A 22761-nucleotide genomic window follows, 5' to 3' on the forward strand; every position below is an offset into this window, starting at 1 on the left:
CTAGGTGCTCCTGCTCTGGCAGGGGGGTTGGACTGGATGAGCTTTCGAGGTCCCTTCCAGCCCCTAACATTCTGTGATTCTGTGAAATTACAAGGAGTCTGCAGCACCAGAACAATGGCAGCTACGAAGAAGATGGGCCACTAGTTTGACCACTATCCTCTCGATGCTGGTAACCAGGGTTTGCCCTGATCCTCCAACACCCTCTGGGACAATGTGCAGGCATTGTGTGGCCACAGTATATCTGGGCCCCACATTATCTGAGACTCTTAACTTGTAGTATGGCTGTAGATGTTCAAGACAGGAGATACAGTCTGGGTAAGTGGGCATAAGCTGGATTGCACCAGTTGGCCTCAGACTGGAACTGTGCCTGAAGACAAACCAGCCCACAGGGATTCTCTCCTTTCACCCTAGTCTCTGACACAGCAGACTTTGCTGCACCTCTGACAGAGTCACAGCAGCAGCTCTGCTCCTGGGCTGGACCTGCAGGGCCAAGGCCAGTCAGAAAAAACAAATACTGGTGAATTCAGAAAGTCCACCTCCACTTACATCTCTGTCTTTATCTGATGGAGAGCCATGTATCTCCAAAAAAAAAAAACAACCCACCCTCAAAGCACAGGGATGTGTAGGGAATGCAGATCACATGGAGGAGGCCCATGTTGTTCTGGGTCACTGCCAGGTGTGTGCACCTCCCTTTCTTCAGCTCTTTGCATGCTGACCATCTTCTGAGGCAACCTCACAGCCCTTGCAGCTCGAACCTCAGAAGTCAGGCCAGACTTCAGAGTCATGGCTGTTGTGAGCATGCGGTTAAGTTCAGAGCTCAGCACTGGAGGGATCTGCTATTAGCAGGATCATACCACATATAAGAGCTTGTGGAAGGGAGGAAGGCCTCAAAGCCAGGGCAAGTGAAGAGGAGCTTGGTCCTTTGGCCAGACTGAGCCAAAGAAGACAGGGAAGTGCAAATTTCACAGGCTGGCGAGGTGGAATGACTGTAGAAACAGGGACGGACCATGCATTCGAGCCAAGAGAAGGGTAAAACAGTGGGAGGGGAGCAAAGCCCTAGCTGTGCTCCTTAACAAGTCCAACATTGCCCATTGCTCACCATTTTGGGCTTACCTGTAGGCAACAGCTGCATCCTGTGGGGAGTTACACAGCACAGCCATGGAGCTCTCAGGCTTCACCACCTCTAGCAGGGGTTTCACCGGCGTGATGGGCCGAGGAATCCTGCTCTTTGTGCTTAAGGGTCTCTCTTCTTTCCCCAGGAGGAGAGCCTTGTCCTTCCCTGCCTTCCTTGGGATGGAGTCATCAGAGTCATGGGTGTCCTCCTCGGAACCGGTGGCCGACAGGGTTTCTGAGGCTCGCCGCCTCTCGTCGCTGGAGGATGCCGAGGAGGAAGGTCCCGAGGCCAGCCGAAGGAGGCGGTTCTGCCTCTTCTCCATCACCAGGCGAGCCAAGTCAGGCTGCTTTGCCCTCTTATAAAGCCTCTCTTTGGCTGAGAGCGAGGTTGACAGGTCTGAGCCAGTGTCCTCCTCAGAGAACAGAATGGGGATCCGGCTTCTATACCTGGAGCCCAGCGGTCTCCTGGGGCCCTGCTGTGGCGTCTCAAGGAGGCTCTCTGCTCGCTTCAGGTGGTCTACCACCAGCGCTGACTTCTCAAGGTCAGGTTCCCTTGTCACCCCCTTGTCAGGCTCTTCCACGTCCAGGGAGAGCGCCACCTTTTCAGAGAGCTCTGGCTTGCCCTCCAGAGGCTTCATGATGCTGTTGGGAAGGGGCAGCTGCTCCCCCACCGTCTCTGAGGCGGTCTCGATGTGGTTAGCCGAAAGTGCACAGCTCTCTGTCTCTGCCCCTTCCAGCCCCGAATGGATGCTTCCGTTCTCCAGCAGGGCCAGGTTGTCCTCCAGCTCCTCTTCAATGATGACCTCCTCAAACTGGCCCAGAGAGCAGTACTCCTCGTGCCTCATCAGCTGGCCCCCAGAGGACATGACATTCAAGTGGGTCTTCTCAGCGATGTGAACAAACGTGCGCTCCACTTTGGTAAAGGGGGAGGAAGCTGCAGCCACTGCCACCGGGGGCTTTGGTTCAGATTTAAGGACGGAGGACAGGGTCCCCGGCTCAGATACGTCCAGTTGGCTCCCCATAGGCTGCGGCCGCTCGCTCTGCGGCGTCACCACGGCGAGGGTCCCCAGATCGACTTCTGGAGGCAGCTCTGTGGCCATCGGAGACTTCTTCAGATCTCCTGGTGAGAACAGGACTAAGGTTTTTGAGCCTTCCTCTAGCTCCAGGTCCCCATCGGCGGTGGATGCTCGACCCTTGGAACCCTTCTGGTCATCCGCCAGGAGCGTGGATGGTGCACACTCCTGGCTGTGCTCTGTGGTCTTCTGACTCAGTTCACTGCTGGAACCACTTTGCATGTCAATCTCATTCCCTTCCTCCTCCTCCTCCTCCTCTTCATCTTCCTCCTCGTCATCTTCTTCCTCGTCTTCCTCCTCCTCCTCTTTCCCATTGATTTCCAGGTAAGGTTCCAGAGGTTTGCAAGGAGCAGTCAAGACGACGTTTAAGAAATCCACTTTCTTTATCCGCTGGGATACCTTAGGCTTTTCCCAGTAGTCCGATACATCCTTTCTGAAGTCTTGGTAAGGCAAACTTAAAGGCACCGCCTTGGGCAGACCATTCATTTCGAATGACTTCAGCAGATAGGCCTGAAAGAAGGCAGAGTGAGAAAAGCAGAGGGTTAGTCTTTGGACACAGCGCTGACAGAGAAGACATCAGAATTAACAGCAGTGGGAAACACCTTGTCCCCCACACTTTCACCATCACTGCCTGAGCAGTGATCACTTCGTCTGGGCACTGGAACAGGTTGCCCAGGGAGGTTGTGGATGCCCCCTCCCTGGAGGTGTTCAAGGCCAGGTTGGACAGGGCTTTGAGCAACCTGGTCTAGTGGAAGTTGTCCCTGGCCATGATGGGAGAGGTTGGAACTAGATCTTTAAGGAGCCTTCCAACCCAAACCATTCTATGATTCTATTCATACAAACCTTAAGAGGAGAGATTCACAGATACCTATCAATAAAGGACAATAAAACAATGTGCCTCTTCTCCAGGTGCTGAACAGCCACAGCTCTCTCAGCCTCTGCTGGTAACCTGATGATGGGAAGAGATCTTCTCATCTCTAGTGGGAAAGGAAAAATCCTCAACAGCTTTTCAGTCCAATAACACAGCTTCAAATTGAGCTGAACATCTGCTTGTTACTCAGTGCAGAGCAACTGCTCTGTTCCTATGCCTGAAAAATGCAAGATCTTCATGGGACATTTCAAATCTACTGGTGGACAGCATCAAGCTGTTATGCACAGTGACAAGTTGTTATCCATTTGATATTTCCTTGTATAGCTTAGAAATTAAAATGCAGGTTAGGTTTGGCAATGCCTCTGAAGTCACACAGAATCACATAAGGGTTGGAAAGGGGTTGGAAAGAACTTGTAGGGATCATTGAGTACAATCCCCTGGCAAGGTAAGATCAGCTAAAGAAGGTCACACAGGAACACATCTAGGTGGGTTTTGAATGGTTCCAGAGATGGAGACTCCACCACCTCTCTGGGCAGCATGTTCCAGTGCTCTGCCACCCTTAAAGAAGTTTTTTCTCCCCATGTCTAGGTGGAACTTCTTCTGTTCAAGTTTGTGCCCATTCCCCCTTGTCCTGTCACTGGGCACCACTGAAGAGAGCCTGGTCCCATCCTCCTGACAGCCACCCTTTCAGTGTTTCTAAGCATTGATGAGATTCACCCCCCCACCCCCCCCAGTCTTCTCTTTTCCAGAATAAAGACCAAATTGTCTCAGTCTTTCCTCACAAGAGAGATGTTCTATCCCACAGCTTCTTCTCTTCTTTAATTAGAGGTGAAGCCTGGTCCTGAGGATGGTCCTGTATTGGTCTGATTTAAGCATTCACTGACACATTCTGCCTTCGGTATCAGGATAACAGACATGGAACTTGGACTGGTAAGATGAACTTAACCACCCTTTGTGAAGGACATTACCCACCTGGCTTCCTCCCTCAGGCATTTCCTGGAAATGAGTCCATTCAGAAGCCTGAGAGTGGGTTCTGCCTGTTGGTTGGACTTGGTTTTCCCAAGAAATGCACCCCCAGGGCTATCCCTGGAGTCCTGATCAAACAGATGTGCTTTCCCAGTGGGACTGGGACCTGATAAAGAAGCCCTGACCAACACCTTGCTTTGTGCTGCGCTGGAAAGAGTCCCCCGTTCCTAATGACAGTTCCCCTGCTGCTCTGCTTCATCCCATTTTCTGGATTCTGTGTTTGATGGTAAAGTTGGAGGATCAGTGGTTCCTCTCTGCATCTGTAACCCTTCAAATTCCCTCAGCTCTTAGAGGCCTGTGTCATCTCACCTGCTCATCAACAGCTAAGGGGACTCTGAGGGTTTGTCTTCACTGTAAACTGGTGAGGTTTCAGATTAGATGGAATACTGGCACTGAGATACCCTCAGAGCAGAATCACAGAACGCTGGTGGCTGGCAGGGACCTCTGATGATCCTCTAGTGCAACCCCCCTGCTAGAGCAGGATCACCTAGAGTAAGTCACACAGGAACACATCCAGGTAGGTTCAGAATGCCTCCAGAGAAGGAGATTCCACCACAACCTCTCTGGGCAGCCTGTCCCAGCGCTCTGCCACCCTCAAAGTGAAGATTTTTTTCCTTCTCTTTATATGGAACCTCCTGTGTTCCTGCTTGTGTCCACTGTCCCTTGTCCTGTCCCTGGACACCACTGAGAAGAGTCTGGCTCCATCCTCCTGAGGCTCACTCTTTGGATGTTTGTATCACCTAACACAGACAGCAGCAATGTTCCTACATCTCAGTGATGCTGCAAATACTGCAAAAATTAGCAAAGATGCCATCTCCACGTTGCTACAGCAAGGTTACAACCATGCATTACAAGTTCCCAGGTTCCCTTGTAATGAGGAATATAGCCATATCTCTTCTCAGACAGCAGCATGGAGCAGACACATGCTGGTGGGTCCAGGAGCAGTAACTGGCATCCAGCTCATTACTGTGCTCATGTATGTCCTGCCCCATGCCAAATCATTGCTCTCTACAGCTCCCTGAAAGGAGGTTGGAGTGAGGTGGGGGTTGGTCTCTTCTCCCTAGTATCAGGTGATAGAAGGAGAGGAAATGACCTGAAATTGTGTCAGAGGAGGTTTAGGTTGGGGCTTAGGAACAATGCCTTTCCTGCAAGAGTGGTCAGGCACTGGAAGAGGCTGCCCAGGGAGGTGGTGGAGTCACCAGCCCAGGAGGTGTTCAAAAAAAAGCACATAGACATGGTTCCTTGGGACATGGTTTAGAGGGCATGGTAGTGTTGTGTTGACAGTTGGACTTGATGATCCTAGAGGTCTTTCCAACCTTAATGACTCTATGGTTCTATGCGCACCCAGACCAGGTCCTTACAGCAATGAGGAGTGATGACAAGTACCCTCCTCTGCCTCTGTGGCTTTCTGGTGATCTCACAACTCAGGAGGGCATAGGGAAGATACCCTACAGCCTGCCTGTGCTCCTGCAACCAAGCAGTCTGTGGCATGGTACAGAGCAAGGCCCAGTGTCCACCAGCAATGCCTGCTGTCCTGAGGAGCACAGCAATGATGTGGGGGAAAGGGAACAGCTTCCCTTAGACTGTAGAATTTCAGATTTTTTTCTCTCTGCCATACCTTAAACTTTTAAAATGCAATAATTTGTGAAAGCAGATAAAAAGCCACCAGGTACAGGAAAAAAAAAAAAGAAAAAAACCCAACCAAACCACAATGTTTGCCTAGCCTAAAAGCAGAAAATGCCACATCTCTTCTGTTTCAGACCACACTCTAAACCATGTCTCAAGACTGTGGTTACCACAATGTCATTAGTGCATCATAGAATTGTTTTGGTTGAAAGAGACCTTTAAGATCACTGAGTCCAACTGCCCACCTAACACTACCATGGTCCTTAAACCATGTCCCAAAGTGCCATGGCCATACATTTCTTGAACACCTCCAGGGACAGTGACTCCACCACCTCCCTGGGCAGCCTGTTCCAATGCCTGACCACTCTGGCAGGAAAGCAATATTCAGCCTAACCCTCCCCTGGCACAATTTCAGCCATTTCCTCTTGTTCCATCACCTGATACTTGGGAGAAGAAATGAATCCCCACTTCACTATAGTTGTAGCGAGCAGTCTCTCAGCCTCAGCCTCCTCTTCTCCAGACTTAAACAACCCCAGTTCCCTCAGATGCTCCTCACAGACCCTTCTCCAGACCCTTCACTGGTTTTGTTGCCCTTCTCTGGACCTGCTCCAGCACCTTACTGTCTTTCTTGTAGTGAAGGGTCCAAAACTGACCCTAGTATTCAAGGTGCAGCCTCACCAGCACTGAATACAGGAGGACAATCAACACCCTGGTCTTGCTGGCCATACTATTGCTGATCCAGGCCAGGATGCTAGTGGCCTTCTTGGCCACCTGAGCTCACTGCTGCCTTATGTTCAGCTGGCTGTCAACCAGCATCCCCAGGTCCTTCTCTGCTGGGCAACTTTCCCACCTCTTCCTTCAGTAGGGTTTGACAGATAAACATCTGCCATGTACAGCCTTACAGAGGCAAATCAAAATACACATTGAGGTATTCATCACAGAGCAGATGGACTCTGCTAAAGGCAGTCTCAGAAGAATCCTCATCCCTCATTCCTATCTCTTGTTACTAGGGAGAAGAGACTGACCCCCACCTCGCTCCAATCTCGTTTCAGGGAGTTGTAGAGAGCAATAAGGTCTCCCCTCAGCATCCTCTTCTCCAGACTAAACAACCTCAGGTCCCTCAGCCACTCCACACAAGATCTGTTCTTCAGATCTTTTATGTGATAAACTGTTTCTGCTGTGTCTCTAGGGGTTGAAGTGTACCAGCCTAGGTCAGTTTGAATGCTGGTAACCATCTGCTGGTGGCCATCACAGCAGAGCTCTAAAAACTTGCCTAAGTTGGGGTTAGTAGCAACCTGTTCAACTTGGTGGCTAACTGGTACTAGACTAAATTCACATAAACTGAAGTCACATTATGGCCTTCCTGAACTACATGAAACACATCTCCAGCGGTCACCAAACTTTGTTGCTCTTCCCAGATCTGTCCTAAGTGCAAGTTTTCAGTGACCACATTTGTAAATTTCTACCAGAGTTCATCTCCCATGTACCGGAGGAGGAGCAGAGGACACCTGCCTAGAGCTAGAAAGCAAAGGGAGTAGAAAAGAAAAGCAAGAAAGCAAACAAACAAACAGACAAACAAAAACAAACCCAAACCCCAAAAACCAGCCATCACCAAGGTGCTGCCTTTGATTCTTTAATAAGATTTTGGTAGTATACAAGCTTTTTATTTTTATTATTATTTAATTTCCCAATCTCCCCCTTTTTTTTTCTTTTTCTCTCAGATTGTCTGGATTAACATACATGGATTTAAAAAAGGCACAAAATCCATTGCACAGCTTCTCTTTTTGTTTGTTTTTTTTTGTTGTTGTTTTGTTGTTTCTTTTTTTGTTGTTGTTGATGACATTGCCTGTTCATTGTGGTTTCAAGTGTAGGATTTTACAGTACTCTGCAGCATTTACAGCATGGTCTACATACAAGGTAAATCAATGCATGCTTTTATACAAGGAAACAGCTTTCCAAACCCTCTCTGGGTATTTCTATGTACACAAATCATACAGTGGGGTTTTCTTCTGAAAAAAAAAAAAAAAAGCTTTAAATTGGTCTTGCATGCTCAGTGTGCCAGAAGAATTAGTGCAAGCATATATTACAGTGTTATTGCAGTACAAAAAAGGGGGTGACCTTGGGTTCTTAAGGGATTAGATACAGGAAGAATAAAAAGACTCAAGGAAAACAAGCTTTGGATCCTTTCAGTTCAACTACGTCCTTCCAAATAGATCCCTACTCAGTACCTCCTTTAAAGCTATGGCAGGCTGCTTCCCCTCCCTCTCCCTGCTGCCCTGCACCTGAGACCAACTTCCACACCACCTTCAAACCTTCTGTCCCTACCAATCGATGAGGACTTCTGGCAACTTGAGGAAGCCCTTCTGCTACGCCTCCTAATACTGGAGACATGCTCGAAGGGGGCTTGCCTGAGATCAACTGCTTCAAGTGAACTCAAGTCCCAGCAGATGAAGTTTCTCAAGCAAACCAGGGAGCACAACAGGTTACCTACAGCTTTTGTCTCCTCTCAGTAGGAATTACTACAGAAACCCACATTCTCCTCCTGCTTGAGCAGCAGTTGGGTAAACATGGTTTGGATTCTCTCCTGCTTAGCAGCAACAGAAGCCTATCAGGTGACACAAGGTAATGCAAAGGAAGGATATGCTGGTCCCTGAGATTCTTCATGGGAGCTGGCAAGTCTGAGAAGCAGAAATCAAGTTCCCAACATGATACTAATTGTTCCACTGGGAATAGGAAGAGGCCTTAGTCCTGAGAGATGCAGATGGCATACAGACAGCAGGAGCCATAGTTTCCCTTTAACAGTTTTGATTTGGATGCTATCAGGACCTTAGCATATCCTGTAAGTGACATTATCCTCTGCCAGCATAGACTAAGCTTGTTTTGGACTGGGAGATCTGGCAGGATTGACAACAGCAAGTGGTACAAAAAAAAAAAAAAATCAATAGAATCCAAGTTTCTGAAGCAGCTCTTTCTTCAAAATCAGCATCAGATGAGGTAAAAGTAGCAGGGGTCTTAGAGCTGCCATGCTTGCTTGCAGGATCTCTGTGTTCCAAGAATCAGCACCATAAATGTCAGAGAGATGTTCTTCTTTCCAGCATCTCACCACCAAACACTCCACCACCTTTCTCTTCATTACTGTTTGGGTTTGTTTTGTTTTGTTTTTTAACCAAGGTGAATAGGACAGCCCAGTCCTATGCTGGATAAGTGCTCTGCTCCTCCCTATTTGTGCTTTCAGGTGTTGTTGGGTTTGTGCCAGTTTTCCTAGCATCTTGGATGGAAGCAATAGCTCTGTAAAGGTGGTATGCCTGCCACTTAGGTTCCCACCTCTGTACCCACCAGTGTCTCCAGCAAGAGTCAATGCTGAGCATCCCTGTCTGAGCAGGGTAAGGACCACTTCATGTTTCTCACTCAGAAGAGACTCAGGAAATGTCAAGCAAAGGGGAAGGAAATGATAATCCAAAACTTGTTCTAGTCCCTAATTGTAAAGGCAATTTAATAGCAGCAAGAAAGAAGGAGGGGGAAAAAAAACAAAACAAAAAAGGAGATTCTGAAAGCTAAACATCTTTCTTAGTCACAAAAATAACCAGAAGTCAGCAATGCTGAAGAAGAACCTGATCTGGCTTTTTTTGTTGTTGTTTTTTGTTTTAAGGAAGGATCAAGCTGAAGGGGCACGAGAAGTCCCATGGAAATCTCCTTATCTGACTTGTTCAGAGGAAATTTGCCATTCCTGTGTTTTCAGGTTGCCAGATCAATTAATTGCACTCATAACAACACTGAGAAACTTGTCGGGAGGTGTTGGAGGAAGCCCTGGGGATTCTTTCTGAGGCAAGTGCACTAGGATGAGGTAACCAACTTTGAAATACTTTGCATATGAAAAAATAAAACCTCCAAACATAAAGCATTTTTCTTTTCCAACACTAAGAGAACATGCAAGTCAATGTAAGATGGGGATCTCTCCTTCTATCCCCAGGTTACGTGGATAGCAGCTTGTTTAAAATGTACATTCATTGTAACATCATTTTTGTTTGTTTGTTTGGTTGGTTTTTTTCCATGGCAGGTGTCATCATACAAAGGAGTTGCAAACACAGCAAATTATACTTAGAAACACTTCCCAGAAGAGATTTCTGCACTGTCCTGCAGAACTGGGTGTTGCAGTGACTCAAACACAAAAGACGTGGTACAAAAATGCAACCCAAAGGAAGGCAGTGCCGTGACCATCATCAGCCTTTGCACATTTTATTGAATGCTTTAACAGTACCCAAAATGGGTGTTTGCATACTAAGAAATTCCATCCCAGGTGGCAGCAGCACCCTTCCTGTCACCAGAACACTCTGCCACCAGCTGATGGCAAACAGAGTGATACTTATTCTACACTGGATTGAAAAATCCTGGGCTGGACTATGTTGCCCAGGTCAGATCTGCAACGTGCAAAGGTGGGCAGGTGTGCCACCCCAACCAGACACCATGGGGATACTTTCTGTAATGGATTAGAGATTTGTTCTTTGCATCAACCTTTTGGGCACTTGGTTGTGTGCACAGTGGCCCATTACTGGCACAAGAGATGCTTCTGTAAGGCATGACCATGTGTGGCTGTTCACGCTCCAGGTGTGGGTCATGAACAGATATAAGCATGCATACAATCAGGAATGGAAGCTCCAGCAAAAAGCAGCCCAACACCACCCTGGGGATAAGAGTGAAATCAGGAAGCACATCTGATTTAACTTTGGTCAGTCTCTCCAGAAACTGGCATCTCTTCCAGTCACTCTGGGGAGGGCTGGCAACTTACAGGAGGAAGCAGGTCAAGAAGAAAAGCACCCGATGTTCTCCAGCTGAGAACTCTCTGGGGCAATTTATTCACTATAAACACTAACAGGAGCTTAGGGGTTTGCAAATCATCCATGAGTTTCAAAGCTTCAGACCGTGTCTGCTAGGAAATGCAGTTTTATTTTCTTCAGCTAGCCTCTTGAAGCCTTAGCCCATTTGCCCTAGGTGATCCTGCTTTACCAGGGGAGGTTGGACTTGATGATCTTCAGAATTCCTTCCAAGCCCTACCATACTATGATCTGTTACTGCCAAGAAGAACTAGACAGATACAGAGTAGCTATCTGTATCTTTTTCATTTGGCACCAAAGGAAACCCAGAAGCATAAACAATTCAAACAAAACCTTCCTTTTTTTTTTTTTTAATAGAATGCAATAAAAGAGCCCTTGCTTATTCAATGTCAAAGCTACAAAATGGTCTCAGATCCAAGTAAAGGTCAAAGAGTGGTGTGAATAAAGCTCCATTGACAACCATTAATAAAATTCATCTAATCCAGCAGTTTACAATAAAAATAAAGTAAATAACTGGCTCAGTGTTACGTGGCTGTAATACAAATGTGAGTGGACATCACCTGGCCTAAGGAAGAGATGCTAGACCCACTGGACAAACAATCTGGGTTATCTGTCACCAGTCCCTCCAGATGAGCAGTAGAAAGCCTCCTTACATTTTCCCAGATTAATCCTGTGCCTCTGCCAAGCACTTAGAAGTTCCACAGGTAGACGTCATGGAAGATTGACTGATTGATGGAGGTGTGAGAGGGAAGGACATTAGAAAACAGGAAAAGGACGGAACACATCTTTCCATGCTATCTGCTCTTCAGCCTCACACTGCATCCTATTGTTGAGCTATTTTACAATGCAGGACTAAAGTAGCAAATGCTAAATATTTTCTTGCCTTGATTTATTTACATCAGATCACAGCACCAGACTCAGAGAGTGCATTTTATCACAAGGGAAGAAGTAAAGTTCCTGGTGATTTGTAGTCAAAGGAATGCCTCAAGGACATCGTATGAGATACTATTTGGTATATAGGCCCCACCTGACAATTTCCAGATGATTAAGTAGTATTCTAGCCTCCTAAAATTCTCTCTATGCAATCAAATCCTCATGTCTGGCTTCATCCTGATGTGTTCTGAAAAGGCTTCATTCGCTGCTGACTTCCACCAGCACTCCCCACATGCCAAACAGCAGGGAAATGACTCACAAGAGAAAATAAAGCACTTGAGGATCTTTTGGGTTAAGAGCCCACAGGAAGGTGTGAGTACTGTGACTATTTAGTATTGTTTCTGGATTAACTCTGGAAAGGCTAAGGTGAGGTGTCTGCCCTGGTTCTTCATTAGACTGCAGAAAGATTCTACTACAAAACAAATTCTCAGTTCTCTCAGAAGAGGCTGTGATAAAGATGGTACCAAAGCCTGGTGGATGCTACTGAAACAAAATACAAATGAGGTAGTTAAACACTCCAAAGAGAACCTTTGGAGGAAATGTTTGAAGCACAGAGCAGAGAAATGTCCTAATGGCATTTGTTTCGTTTCTCATCTTGAAGTACCTGCAGGCTAGAGGAGTAAGAAAAGAAGAAGTTTGCTAATCAGCTTTAGAGTAACCTTTGGAAAGGACAAGCAGCTCAACTACTGAAGAGTCACTCAACCAGCAAATGGCCTCAAATTTTGCCAAGGGAGGTTTAGGCTGGGTATTAGGAAAAATTTCTTTGCTGCAAGAGTGGTCAGGCATTGGAACAGGCTGCCCAAGGAGGTGGTGGAGTCACCATCCCTGGAAGTGGTCGAGCAACCTGTGGCCATGGCACTTTGCGACATGGTTTAATGGCCATGATGGTGTTAAGTTGATGGTTGGATTCGATGATGTTAGAAGCCTTTTCCAACTGAAACAACTCTGATTCTGTAACTTGTAAGCAGGCTAGGGAAGATGCTGAAGACACCTTTGCTTATTACTGATCAGTCAGAAAGGACAGAACTCTTTCCAGAAATCCTGTATGCAAAAAATATATCAAAAATTGATTTTTTTTTTCCACCTCCAGAAGGCAAAAAAGACCAGTGACTGCTTCTTAAAGGCATGCTGCCTTCTCCTGTAACACCTGGGTCTCACTACTGCAGAAGCAGCTGGTGAGAGCTGGCTGTCAACCAGACACTTTGATGGCCTAATGCCAGTGGCACAGGCTGGGTGAAGGAAGTACTGTCACTGTGTGCCAAAGTGAAGAGCAGCAATCCTCGGGAAGAAATCCACTACTCTGTGACACCTCCAGATTAGGCAGGCAATGAGAGGCAACACTACTGAGGAAAAGTTTACAGTTAACCACCAAAGTGTCAGCTCTGATGCACTTCAAACTACCCTGTCCTGGCTCTTTGAAATCCCCTGCTGATTTCTATTTTTATCTGGATCCATCCCCTCAACTCCCAGGCTGGAGAATGGGGGACAGCTCCTTTTGCCAGCTCAGAAAACATGCAGTTGGAAGAGCTTGTGTTGAAACACCTTCTCCTTCACAGAGCCCAGGCACCAATTCAAATGGAACTTAGAGACAAGCTCACAACAGAAATGGTGTTGAACCAGCTATTGCCATGGTCTGCAGTCACAGATGGCAGCTGCCTCTTAAAGGAAGGAGCGTGGCCAGCTCTCTAAATTTAGCTGCTCATGTGCACAATAATTTAGGGGAGTTTGCTAGGCCCTAAGGGCATCAAGATCTGAAATCATAGAGCTGTCCTGAAAATGGAGGGTGTCTTCCATTATTCTCTTTGAAATCAAACTGCCTTTAAAAAAATGTGATCACTGTTCCTCACCCAGACTCCATGCAGAGCTAAGATTGCTCTGAGTGCCAAAATGTGCCATTTTTTCCACTGTTTCCTCCAAGGAAAACAGAAGGAGAGAAGGCAAGAGGCTGATCAAAGTGCTGCAGGGACTGTATGGTGCAACAGGAGATATGCAGTGCATAGGAAACTGGGGCAGGGGGCAAGGCTGGCATAGTCTTGGGAACAGCAAGGCAGGAGGTAGTGCAGGTAGCCAGGGACACACCAAGGGATGAGATGCCACAACTGGTAACAGAGGTAGACCACAGGGACAGGGGAATGTGTGGAGTGAGACACACACTGGTAACCTGGGTGGACAAAAATGACTTTTGACATGTGGAGAAGAGACAGGATAGACAAAAGGGAATAAAGAGGCAACTAGATCCAAGACAGCTTCTCAAGCAGCAAGGTGAGGGTGAGGGGGTTCTGCCTCCTCATTGCATTGTATGTGAAACCTACAGGGCTACAGCTGACTGCTGCTCTTGCATCTAGAGTCAGATTTAAACATAGCAGCTGACCATGGAGCAATGGACAAGATGCCAGAGGAGAAAGTCAGCCAGTCCTGGAGTCAGATATCTTATCTTAATTTACTCTGGAGGCCAGCTGTCCAAATGCAGCTTCTTCATCCTGGGCAGGGAAGGTGGCAACTGCCAGCATCCTTCACAGCTCAGGTGCTGCTTGAAGTCTCCCAACACTGGAAGAGAGAAGGTGCACTCAAACTCTCCCTTAGATGATTACCTTGTAACTGAAAGGCAGCTAGAACAGCTTCCTACACACTCCTCAAAGTCATTTGGACACAAGATTTGAGAGGCTGGCTGATCTGCCTCTGCTCTTGGGGACCCTTAAAGAATCATCACATGAACTACAGGAGAAGAGCTGAAGGAAAGGTCTTGGAGGCAACATCTGTCATGCAGAATGGAAAGCATCAGTTCAGGTTGGAAGTTCCTAGGAACCACAAAGACATTTAGCCTGGCAAATTACACCTTTGAACTAGTGTGCTGCTTTCAGAACAACAGTCTTGCAACAGCCTTGACCACCACACCGTGCCCACAACAAAAAGGAGAAGTGGAAGAGCAAGAGATACTTTTCATCACAAAGAGGTAGCATAGGGATGGGTTTATATCACCCTTATGGCTGTCTTACAGGGCATCTCTAGCTTATATTCTGTCATCACTGTAATAAAAAAAACACTTTAAACATAACTCTTCCACCTCAACACAGGCAAAAATATATGGAAATGGTGGACAAAGGTTCACACCAGGGATTTGGTCAGCAAGGTTATCTCAACAGGATGCTCCTAGTGCAGATGCAGTGGCATCTGCAAACCTGCACCTTTTGTCAGGACAGCTTCAGCCTAGTCCCCTCCCACCAAAACCTTCCTTGGCATAAATACCTGTACCCAGGTCATGCTGGCTTCACCCAAGCATTTACAGCACCATTTTCACAGCAATCACATCTCATTAGCTCCTTCCTGGGGGAAAGAGGCTGGGGAGAAGATGATAAATTGGAAACATCTCCCACAATGCATAGAAGGAAAGTGAAAGGAGGCAAGAGAGCAAGATCTCAAAAGATGGCTTTTGTACCTATATACAAGTGATGTGCATTTGCTCACTGGAGTAGAGAATGAGACCCTAGCAGCAGCTACCCCTCCTTCTGATGCTAATAACTGCCACAGCACAAAGGGGTGGCAAATGTTCATTTCAAACCTCATTCTGTATTCTGAGGAGTTGGATGAGGTCTTGAGCAACCTGATCTAATGGAAGGTGCCCCTGCCCATGGCAGAAAGGGAACTAGATGATCTTTAAGATGCCTTCCAACACAAATCATTCTATGAATCTATGAATCTCTTTTGGGATGGAAACCTTGTTCTTGGACCCTTCTGATCAACACAACTTGCCTAAGAGTCTGATGCTGAAAGGGAATTTTATTTCACTAGTATTGACTTGCACTGACTTACCCCAGCTGAAGAATTTAAGCAAACTTTTTGAGTTAAAAACAAACAAATGAATGAACAAGCAGGGCAACCAAATTCTCAGTCTGTAGCCCCATCATGACTTTTTGTGTTGAGACACCTTCCTCATTTGTTTCTTTTTCCCTGCTGCCCCTTGTCAGCTGTGCAAAAGGGCAGTGAACCAAAGTGGGGGAAAATGAACCACAGATGAAAACAACTTTTCTTCTCCTTGTGCAGGCCCAAGCAGCCACACCAACACTGGCACAGGGAAAAGGACTGGATGGGATGGGGTTGATGGGGAGGAGGGTGCCTCTTAGAGAACCATCACTTCTGTTCCTCTCACTTGACCAGGGTAAGTGGAGACCTGAATGGGAAATGGTCGCTTGTTACTTCCTTTGAGCTTTCTAGTTGGGGCTTTGATCTTTGGTCACATTTACATTTATAATTGCAGTCATTCTAAACAAAGCACAATAAATAAATGCAATATAAATGTAATCTCCAGAGGGGTTTTGTTTGTTTGGTTGGTTTGGTTTTTAGAGTTGCACTGTGACTAGTTTTAATATTAATTTATTACATTTCCACATATATAAAAAGAGAGCTGTTTTCACATGTCTTTAATTTACCAACTGTTCCTCAACAGTATGTGGAGTCCATAGAAATTTTTACAGCATTAGATGTAGATGTTAAAAATAAATCTGCAAATTGACTAGTAGTTTTTAATACTCTTTGCATACTCCTGTGTAACATCAGGATCCCAGCCATTAGCACCAGTTAATTTGTTCAGAGTTAAATGGTAAAAGTCATCTTGATCAGGAAATAAAACTTCCCAGAAGACCCAGGTAACAGCAACATGCCCAATTGTTCTGGGGTGGAGCCCAGCTTTGATGGTTTAGAAATCAGCATCCCACCTTCCAGCATCTGAACAGCAAAGCCAGTGCCTTATTTCAGTGGTTTACCATCCACCTACCTAGGTCTTGCAAATGAACATCTAGTTTGACCTTTGTTACTTATCTTCCAACACCCAGGCTCCTATTTTCGCTTGGTGGATTAAAAACCCCATCTTGTTCTCCTCAAGCAGGCTCTCTCACATCACTTTTTAGTTTTAATGACAGGCTGAGACACTGGAACTGGTTGGCCAGGGAGTTTGTGGATGCCCCCTCCCTGGAGGTGTTCAAGGTTGGATGAGGCCTTGAGCAACCTGGGCTAGCGCAAGGTGTCCCTGCCTATGGCGGGGGTGGTGGTGTTGGAACTAGATGATCTTTAAGGTCCCATCCAACCCCAACCATTCTATGCTTCTATGATTTCTTCCAGCTCGTTCCACAAGGCAGGTTTTACAGAATCAAACAATTCTTGTATCACCTCTTTTTTTCAGGTTTTGAAAATCTTTGGGAAAAAAACTTCTATACAAGACCTGGATCTGATGCCCAGTAGTGATCTCACCAGTACAACAGATCTCTCCTCTCTGCTCACATCTTCATTTTCCTGCTGATTACATCTAAGAATACTTTTTTTTTTTTTTTTGGGGGGGGGGAGGGGAAAGAGGTGGGCTATAGCAGCATAATGAAAATATATATGCTAATTATTTGCCCTAACTTTCACCTCATTTTGGAAGACAGCAGCTCCCAAGCAAGCTTCTCCCACTCTGTGCAAGACATATTCTTCATATCTGAAATGTGACTTGTCCCTGGTTGAATGCAATAATTAGTTTGAAGGCAAGCAAGTTATCAAGTGATCCAGATGTTTCTGCAGAGCTGGCCTACCAGGAGAACTTATTAAGCCACTGATCTTCCTGTCACTGCTAAATCATTCAGTGACTTCTTATTTTCTTCTGGAAGAAAAGACATGAAATAGTGCTGAGCTAAGGCCTTTTCAGGGGGCCTTTCACTACAAGAAAGACATTAAGGTGCTGGAGTGTGTCCAGAGAAGAACAATGAAGCTGGTGAAGGGTCTGGAAAACAGGGCTGGTGAAGAGTGGCTGCTGAGGGAACTGGAGGAGAGGAGGCTGAGGGGAGACCTTCTCATTCACTACAAATCCTAGGAAGGAGGTTGGAGCCAGGTGTGAGTCATTCTCTTCTCCCTAGTAACAAGCGACAGGATGAGAGGAAATGGGCTCAAGTTGCACCAGGGGAGATTTAGGTTGGAGATTAGAAGAAAATTCTTCACTGAAGGGATTCTTAAAGACTGGAACAGGCTCCCCCAGGGAGGTGGTTGAATCCCCATCCCTGTAGGTTGTGATGCTGAGTGCCATGACTTTGCAGCCATGGTGGTGTTAGGTCAACAGTTGGACTTGATCTTAAAAGGTCTTCTCCAACTGAAACAATTCTATGATTCTATGGCTTAGCATCAGACTTGGCAGATTTAGAGAATGGTTTGGCTCCATGATCTTAAAGGTCTTTTGCAACCAAAATGATCGTGTGAGAAACATCCTCACTTGTGATACCAACATATAAATTTCTTTTGTTTGGCTAGTTGGTTTCCCAATTAATAACTTTATCTACAAGAAAGTTTGATTGGAGTCTACAAAAACCAACCCTCTTTATCAGTTAGACTTCTGAACTTAGAAGAAGGAGCACAGTACCAAGTTTACTTGCTAAGAACAGGCCTGCAGCATTAGATAGATTACTGCCCTTTAGATTTTATGGATTAAAATGGACTACTCTGGATTGTGTGAACTGCTTATCAGCTACTCCTTTCTGTTTCAGGCAGGGCAGAGTTTATAAATACTCAATTACCCTGTTTATGCTCTTACTGGTGGAACTGAAAAACAGTTTTTTTAAAACTAGGACAACAGACATCTTTCTTAAAACTGACCTTGAAAAGCAAATATTCTGGAGACTATGAACTAAAAATTCTTAAGAGCTACTGATTTTAAAATCTCCTTTCCCAAATTCAATTTTTCGCTCTTGATTCTGCTGTTCTATTCAAGTCTCTACTGAACATTGGAAAAACACCAGCAGAGCAGAGTTTCCTTAAGGAAATCTTCCCTTCTCCTGTCACTTTGAGAAAATGCAAAGCTCTGCTCTTTCTGATTTCTGTGCTTGACAAGAGAAGAAATGCCGAACAGGATTAGGTTAATGGCTAATTCAGTCCAAGGATTTCTGGCAATGCCCAGTGCCCTTTTCCAAAAAAAAAAAAAAAATCTGATCAACAAATTGTAGATGGAAATTTTGGGTGGGCAGTAAAATGACTGGGGGCAAATACAAAGAAATTGATGTCAGTGATACTTGTGGGAAGAGACTGGTTATGCATAAGCTGAATTTTCTCAAGGAGGGTATGTTGCCTCCTCCATCTCCATCCTTGTATCTACCAAGATCTACTGTGGGTGTACAAAAGGCAGTGCACACCCAGCCTGCCTGAGTGTGTTTGCCCAGGGAGGTTGTGGAGGTTTTCAAGGCCAGGCTGGACAAGGCCTTGATCAACCTGGTCTAGTGGAAGGTGTCCCTGCCCATGGTGGAGGGCTTGGAACTAGATGATCTTTAAGGTCCCTTCCAACCCAACCCATTCTATGATGCCCTGAAGGCAAGCAGACCCAGTGGGGCAAGTTCTACAAGCTTCAGAAAGCACCACCCACCCTGTCTGGGCTTGCACAGTCTACATGTGGTTCTGGGCAACCTGATCTAGTGGAAGGTATCCCTGCCCATGGCAGGGGGATTGGAACTAGATGATCCTCGAGATCCCTTCCATCCCTGACAATTCTGTGATTCTGTGATAGAAGGATGAATCTGATATTAAGGAAGCCTCGGGTAGAGTAAACAGCTACAGAGATCAGTATTTGAACAGAAGTAACTGGTGAAACACTTTGCCTATGCAGTAATACTTCTGTGTCACAACTTTCGTCCAACTACTTAGCCCATGCTGGTTTCACATCTGCCTTAGCTTTCTGTGTCCCTGCCCATGGCAGGGGGGTTGGAATGAGATGATCCCTGAGGTCCCTTCCAACCCTAACAACTGTATGATCCTATGATTCTGTGTGTTTGCTTGTTTGTGTCCTGTCTTTTCCCTGTCATTGCATCCTCACATAATTTCTGCAGAGTACTTTACTTTAGGCTCACACACCTTCCAAAAGCCCTGAGCACCAGCAATGACCTCTTCTTCTTTAGCCTTAACATCCATACTGCCTCCTCCCCCAGAAGACTGGGCCAAAGGCTCATTTCAGTAGAAGACACTTACTACCTTCACTTAACTACAGAAGGTCTTTGTACCACCTGGCATTTTATACTGCAGTGATGCTGACAAACATAGAAAACAAGGATACTTATGACAGTTTAAATTTGATCTCCCTTTTCCTCTGAGGTTCAAATCTGGTTTAGAGAAGGGCTCCAGGGGGCTTTGAATACCAAATGCTGAGGCCAGTTTATTTCTCAAGTGAGATCTCTTCTCATAGGCATTTCCAAGCAAGGCCAAGAAGCAGGGCTGCTCTGCCACTGAAAAGTTGCAGGTGCACTAAAAATTTTGGGAATTTAGAAACAGTGTAGCACAAAGCTGGATCAGTAAGGAAATCCTTGCCGTCCAGCTCTTGACAGTCAGCGCCTCTTGGGGAAGGCAGGTAGATTTGGAGCAGCTTAGGAGTGGAGAGCAGACAAACAGGTCCACTGTCACGTAACAGGTAAAGCCAGAGAGACAGAACTAGGTGGTCAGGGTATGGAAACCAAACTGCTAGAAAAGCAAGGGGATGGCCAGAGTCAAAGCAACAAAGAGATACACGGTTGTAACTCTGTAAGAGGGACAAATCCTGAGGTCCTGCCTCAGGTGAGCTTCCAGGGGGAGTCTGCCTAGGTCTAGATGGAGTAAAACTGCCTACAGATTTGACCCTGGTGTAAGGTACCAGCAAGGATGCTCGAACCGCTTTGCCCAGGGAAGGTAACGCTTGCTGACACTTCTGCAGTCTCTCCACTCCAGTAACAATTTGACAACGATCGTGGCTTGATTCCGTGTGTTCTTTGCAGCCTGCAGCCCTGCACTTCCTACCCCAAGGCTGCAGGACACATGAGCGAGGGTCCGAGATGAGCCCTGGCATCCACCTCTTTTTCCAACACACCACAGGTTCCCCATCTGCGTTCTCATCTTCGGCCACGCTGCCACCCCTTGCCCACTTTTGCTGGGAGGCTTAGAAAGGCAGAGATGTTTGGTTGGTCGGGTTTGGTTTTGGTTTTTTGTTTCAGGCTCTCCTCAGAGCACGGGGGCATGTGGGGAAGGGGCTTTGGAAGTTACAGTACCTTAGGCCAGTGTTGTCTGGGAATTCAATATTGCATTAAAGTGGGTGAGACATTGTGGGCAAGGTGAGATCTATTATTGCATTACAGAGGCTGCTGCTTCCCTGAACGGGCTATGTTTTGTGAGTGAAGCGGGCCCACACCTGCTGGAGCTGGGACCTGGAAATGCGGAGGACGGAAGGCATGAGTCTGTGGTTTCCTGCCGTGAGGGGCATGTGCCTGCGGTGGGGCATGCGCACGGGGCTGCTCTCCGCCGAACGGCTGCGCTGTATGAAAGTGCCACCAACGTGAGGGTAGTGTTCTGTCTCCAGGGTTGAGGAGGAGAAAACGGAGGACGCCAGTCTTCTCAGGGGGCTGTACCTCGGGAGGGAGTGCTGAGAAGGCCTGTCCTCCTCCAACTGAAAAAGACCAAGAAGAGTGGAGGAAAAGGTGTCAGGCAAAGACTTGACTCGCCCCTGGTTTGTGATGTGCATGCTTGCAGACACCTTCGCTGGCCGATGAAAAATGATTTTTTCGCTCTACCAGGTGGGGCTTACCTACTGCTCTGTGCCTAAGGAGTTCCCCAGGGGCACTATGGGAGCCTGCCATTACGAGGGGCCTGTCATGCTCTCCCCAGACACACGCTGACACGAGTGACGCCAGCAGCGTCGGGCTCTGCTGCGTCAGTCCCCTCCTCTGGCTTTTCATCTCTGGTCCTCTGGCATCACTCATCTTGGGATGTCATTAGACTACTTACACAGCTTGCATACAGCTCACAGTAAGCTCTGACCACGCTTGGAAACCACGGCTATGAGAAAAGGTGAAGGGCCTGGGGCTAAAATGATTGTATGGATGTAAAAAGTGAGAGGTTCTCAGGGGGTCTTTCACAACGAGGCTTATTAAAACCTGCTCCAGGGATCTGCAATGGCAACTCAGAGGGCTGTTAGCAGACTTTGTTTTTCTCACACTTCCACTGCTGGCCTCCCTGATACACTTTGATACATTGAGTGCCGACAGGGGGAGTGTGAATGCTTCAGTTTCGGTAAGCAGAGGACAGGCAGCAGCTGGAAAGGCCGGCAGAACCTTTAGCGAGAAATTCAGAACAGAGAGACATGGGAGGACATGAGGAGAAGATGAGCTCTTAGGTCCCTTTTCTGATTCTGTGATCCTGGGATGGCCAGAAGAGGGAAGAGTATACTCACAGAGGAACAGCTTGTGGCAAGATGTGATCGCAGTCCCTACCTTCCCTTTACACACTGAATGGAAGAGAGAAGTGTAACAGGAATGAATTCATGTTCTTCATGCTGAAAATGCTAAGCCTTTCCTCCCCTTTCTACCTCTGCCATGAAACCAGCACTTTCAGAGGGGTCAGCAATCTCGATTTCCAAAAACTAGACCAGTTTTTCTGGAAGTACATTTTCAAATCCATTCCCTTCCTTGCTCTGCATTTCCTTTCAGGTAGTCTCTGCAGGTTTCAAAAGGGAAGTGGGAAATCTGAGAAGGCAAGATTGCATTTTCTTAAGCCAACACTGCTCTCACAGAATCACACCATGTCAGGGGTTGGAAAGGACCTCCTTACCTTACTAGAGATGTTGCCCTTGCAAATGATTTAAGAGCTGATTTTCATCCAGTTTCATCTCTTTCCTGTCACCTTCAATATCTTAGCAGTGCTTTGAGGTGGGTATCTTATCTTCAGGAGAACTACTCAGCTTGTGGTAGGCATTAAGTGGGAAAAGCAATTATTCATAGTCCTAAATGTACTGCATGGCACTGCACAGCTCAGGCTGTCAGGTAATGATGGCAATAATGTAATGCTGTCAAACAAGAGTATTTGAGGCAGACAAAGAAATTCCAGGCAGCAGCTCTCATTTCTCATAAAGACAACCATCTCTTCTTTGTGGAGATGGTGCAGAAATTCAGTCCTGGGTACACTGTTCGTAGGCTGCACAACTACGTATACTGGAATTCTTAGTATCACTTTTTGCTCCATGTTTGGCCTTGGCACATTGTAGGAATTCCACTCTATGTATCATCCCAATATGGTAAAGACTTCTCAGAATGAAAAAAAAAGATCATTCCAACTACTCAGACAGACCTCCTCTATGGCACAGGACCAAGGGCCTTGTCCAGGCCATGAAGGGACGAAGTGCAACACCCCACCAGCAAGCACAGAATCACAGAATGGTAGGGGCTGGAAGGGACTTCTGAATATTATTGAGTCCAACCCCCTTGTCACAGCAGGATCAGCTAAGGGCAGGTCACACAGGAACATGCCCAGGTGGACCTTGAAA

At 46.6% G+C, this 22761-nt stretch overlaps 1 protein-coding gene across 1 annotated transcript in view; it reads right to left on the bottom strand.

The window, feature by feature from the left end:
* Positions 1-22761, bottom strand: part of TTBK1 (tau tubulin kinase 1) — an 84169-nt gene that overhangs the window by 555 nt on the left and 60853 nt on the right. The window contains exon 13 of the mRNA XM_054398354.1: positions 1114-2696. Within this exon, the coding sequence (XP_054254329.1) occupies positions 1114-2696 (1583 nt within the window). The remainder of the gene's footprint in view (positions 1-1113; positions 2697-22761) is intronic.

Source organism: Indicator indicator, chromosome 2 (genome assembly GCF_027791375.1).
Source record: "Indicator indicator isolate 239-I01 chromosome 2, UM_Iind_1.1, whole genome shotgun sequence".
Classification (NCBI taxonomy): domain Eukaryota; kingdom Metazoa; phylum Chordata; class Aves; order Piciformes; family Indicatoridae; genus Indicator; species Indicator indicator.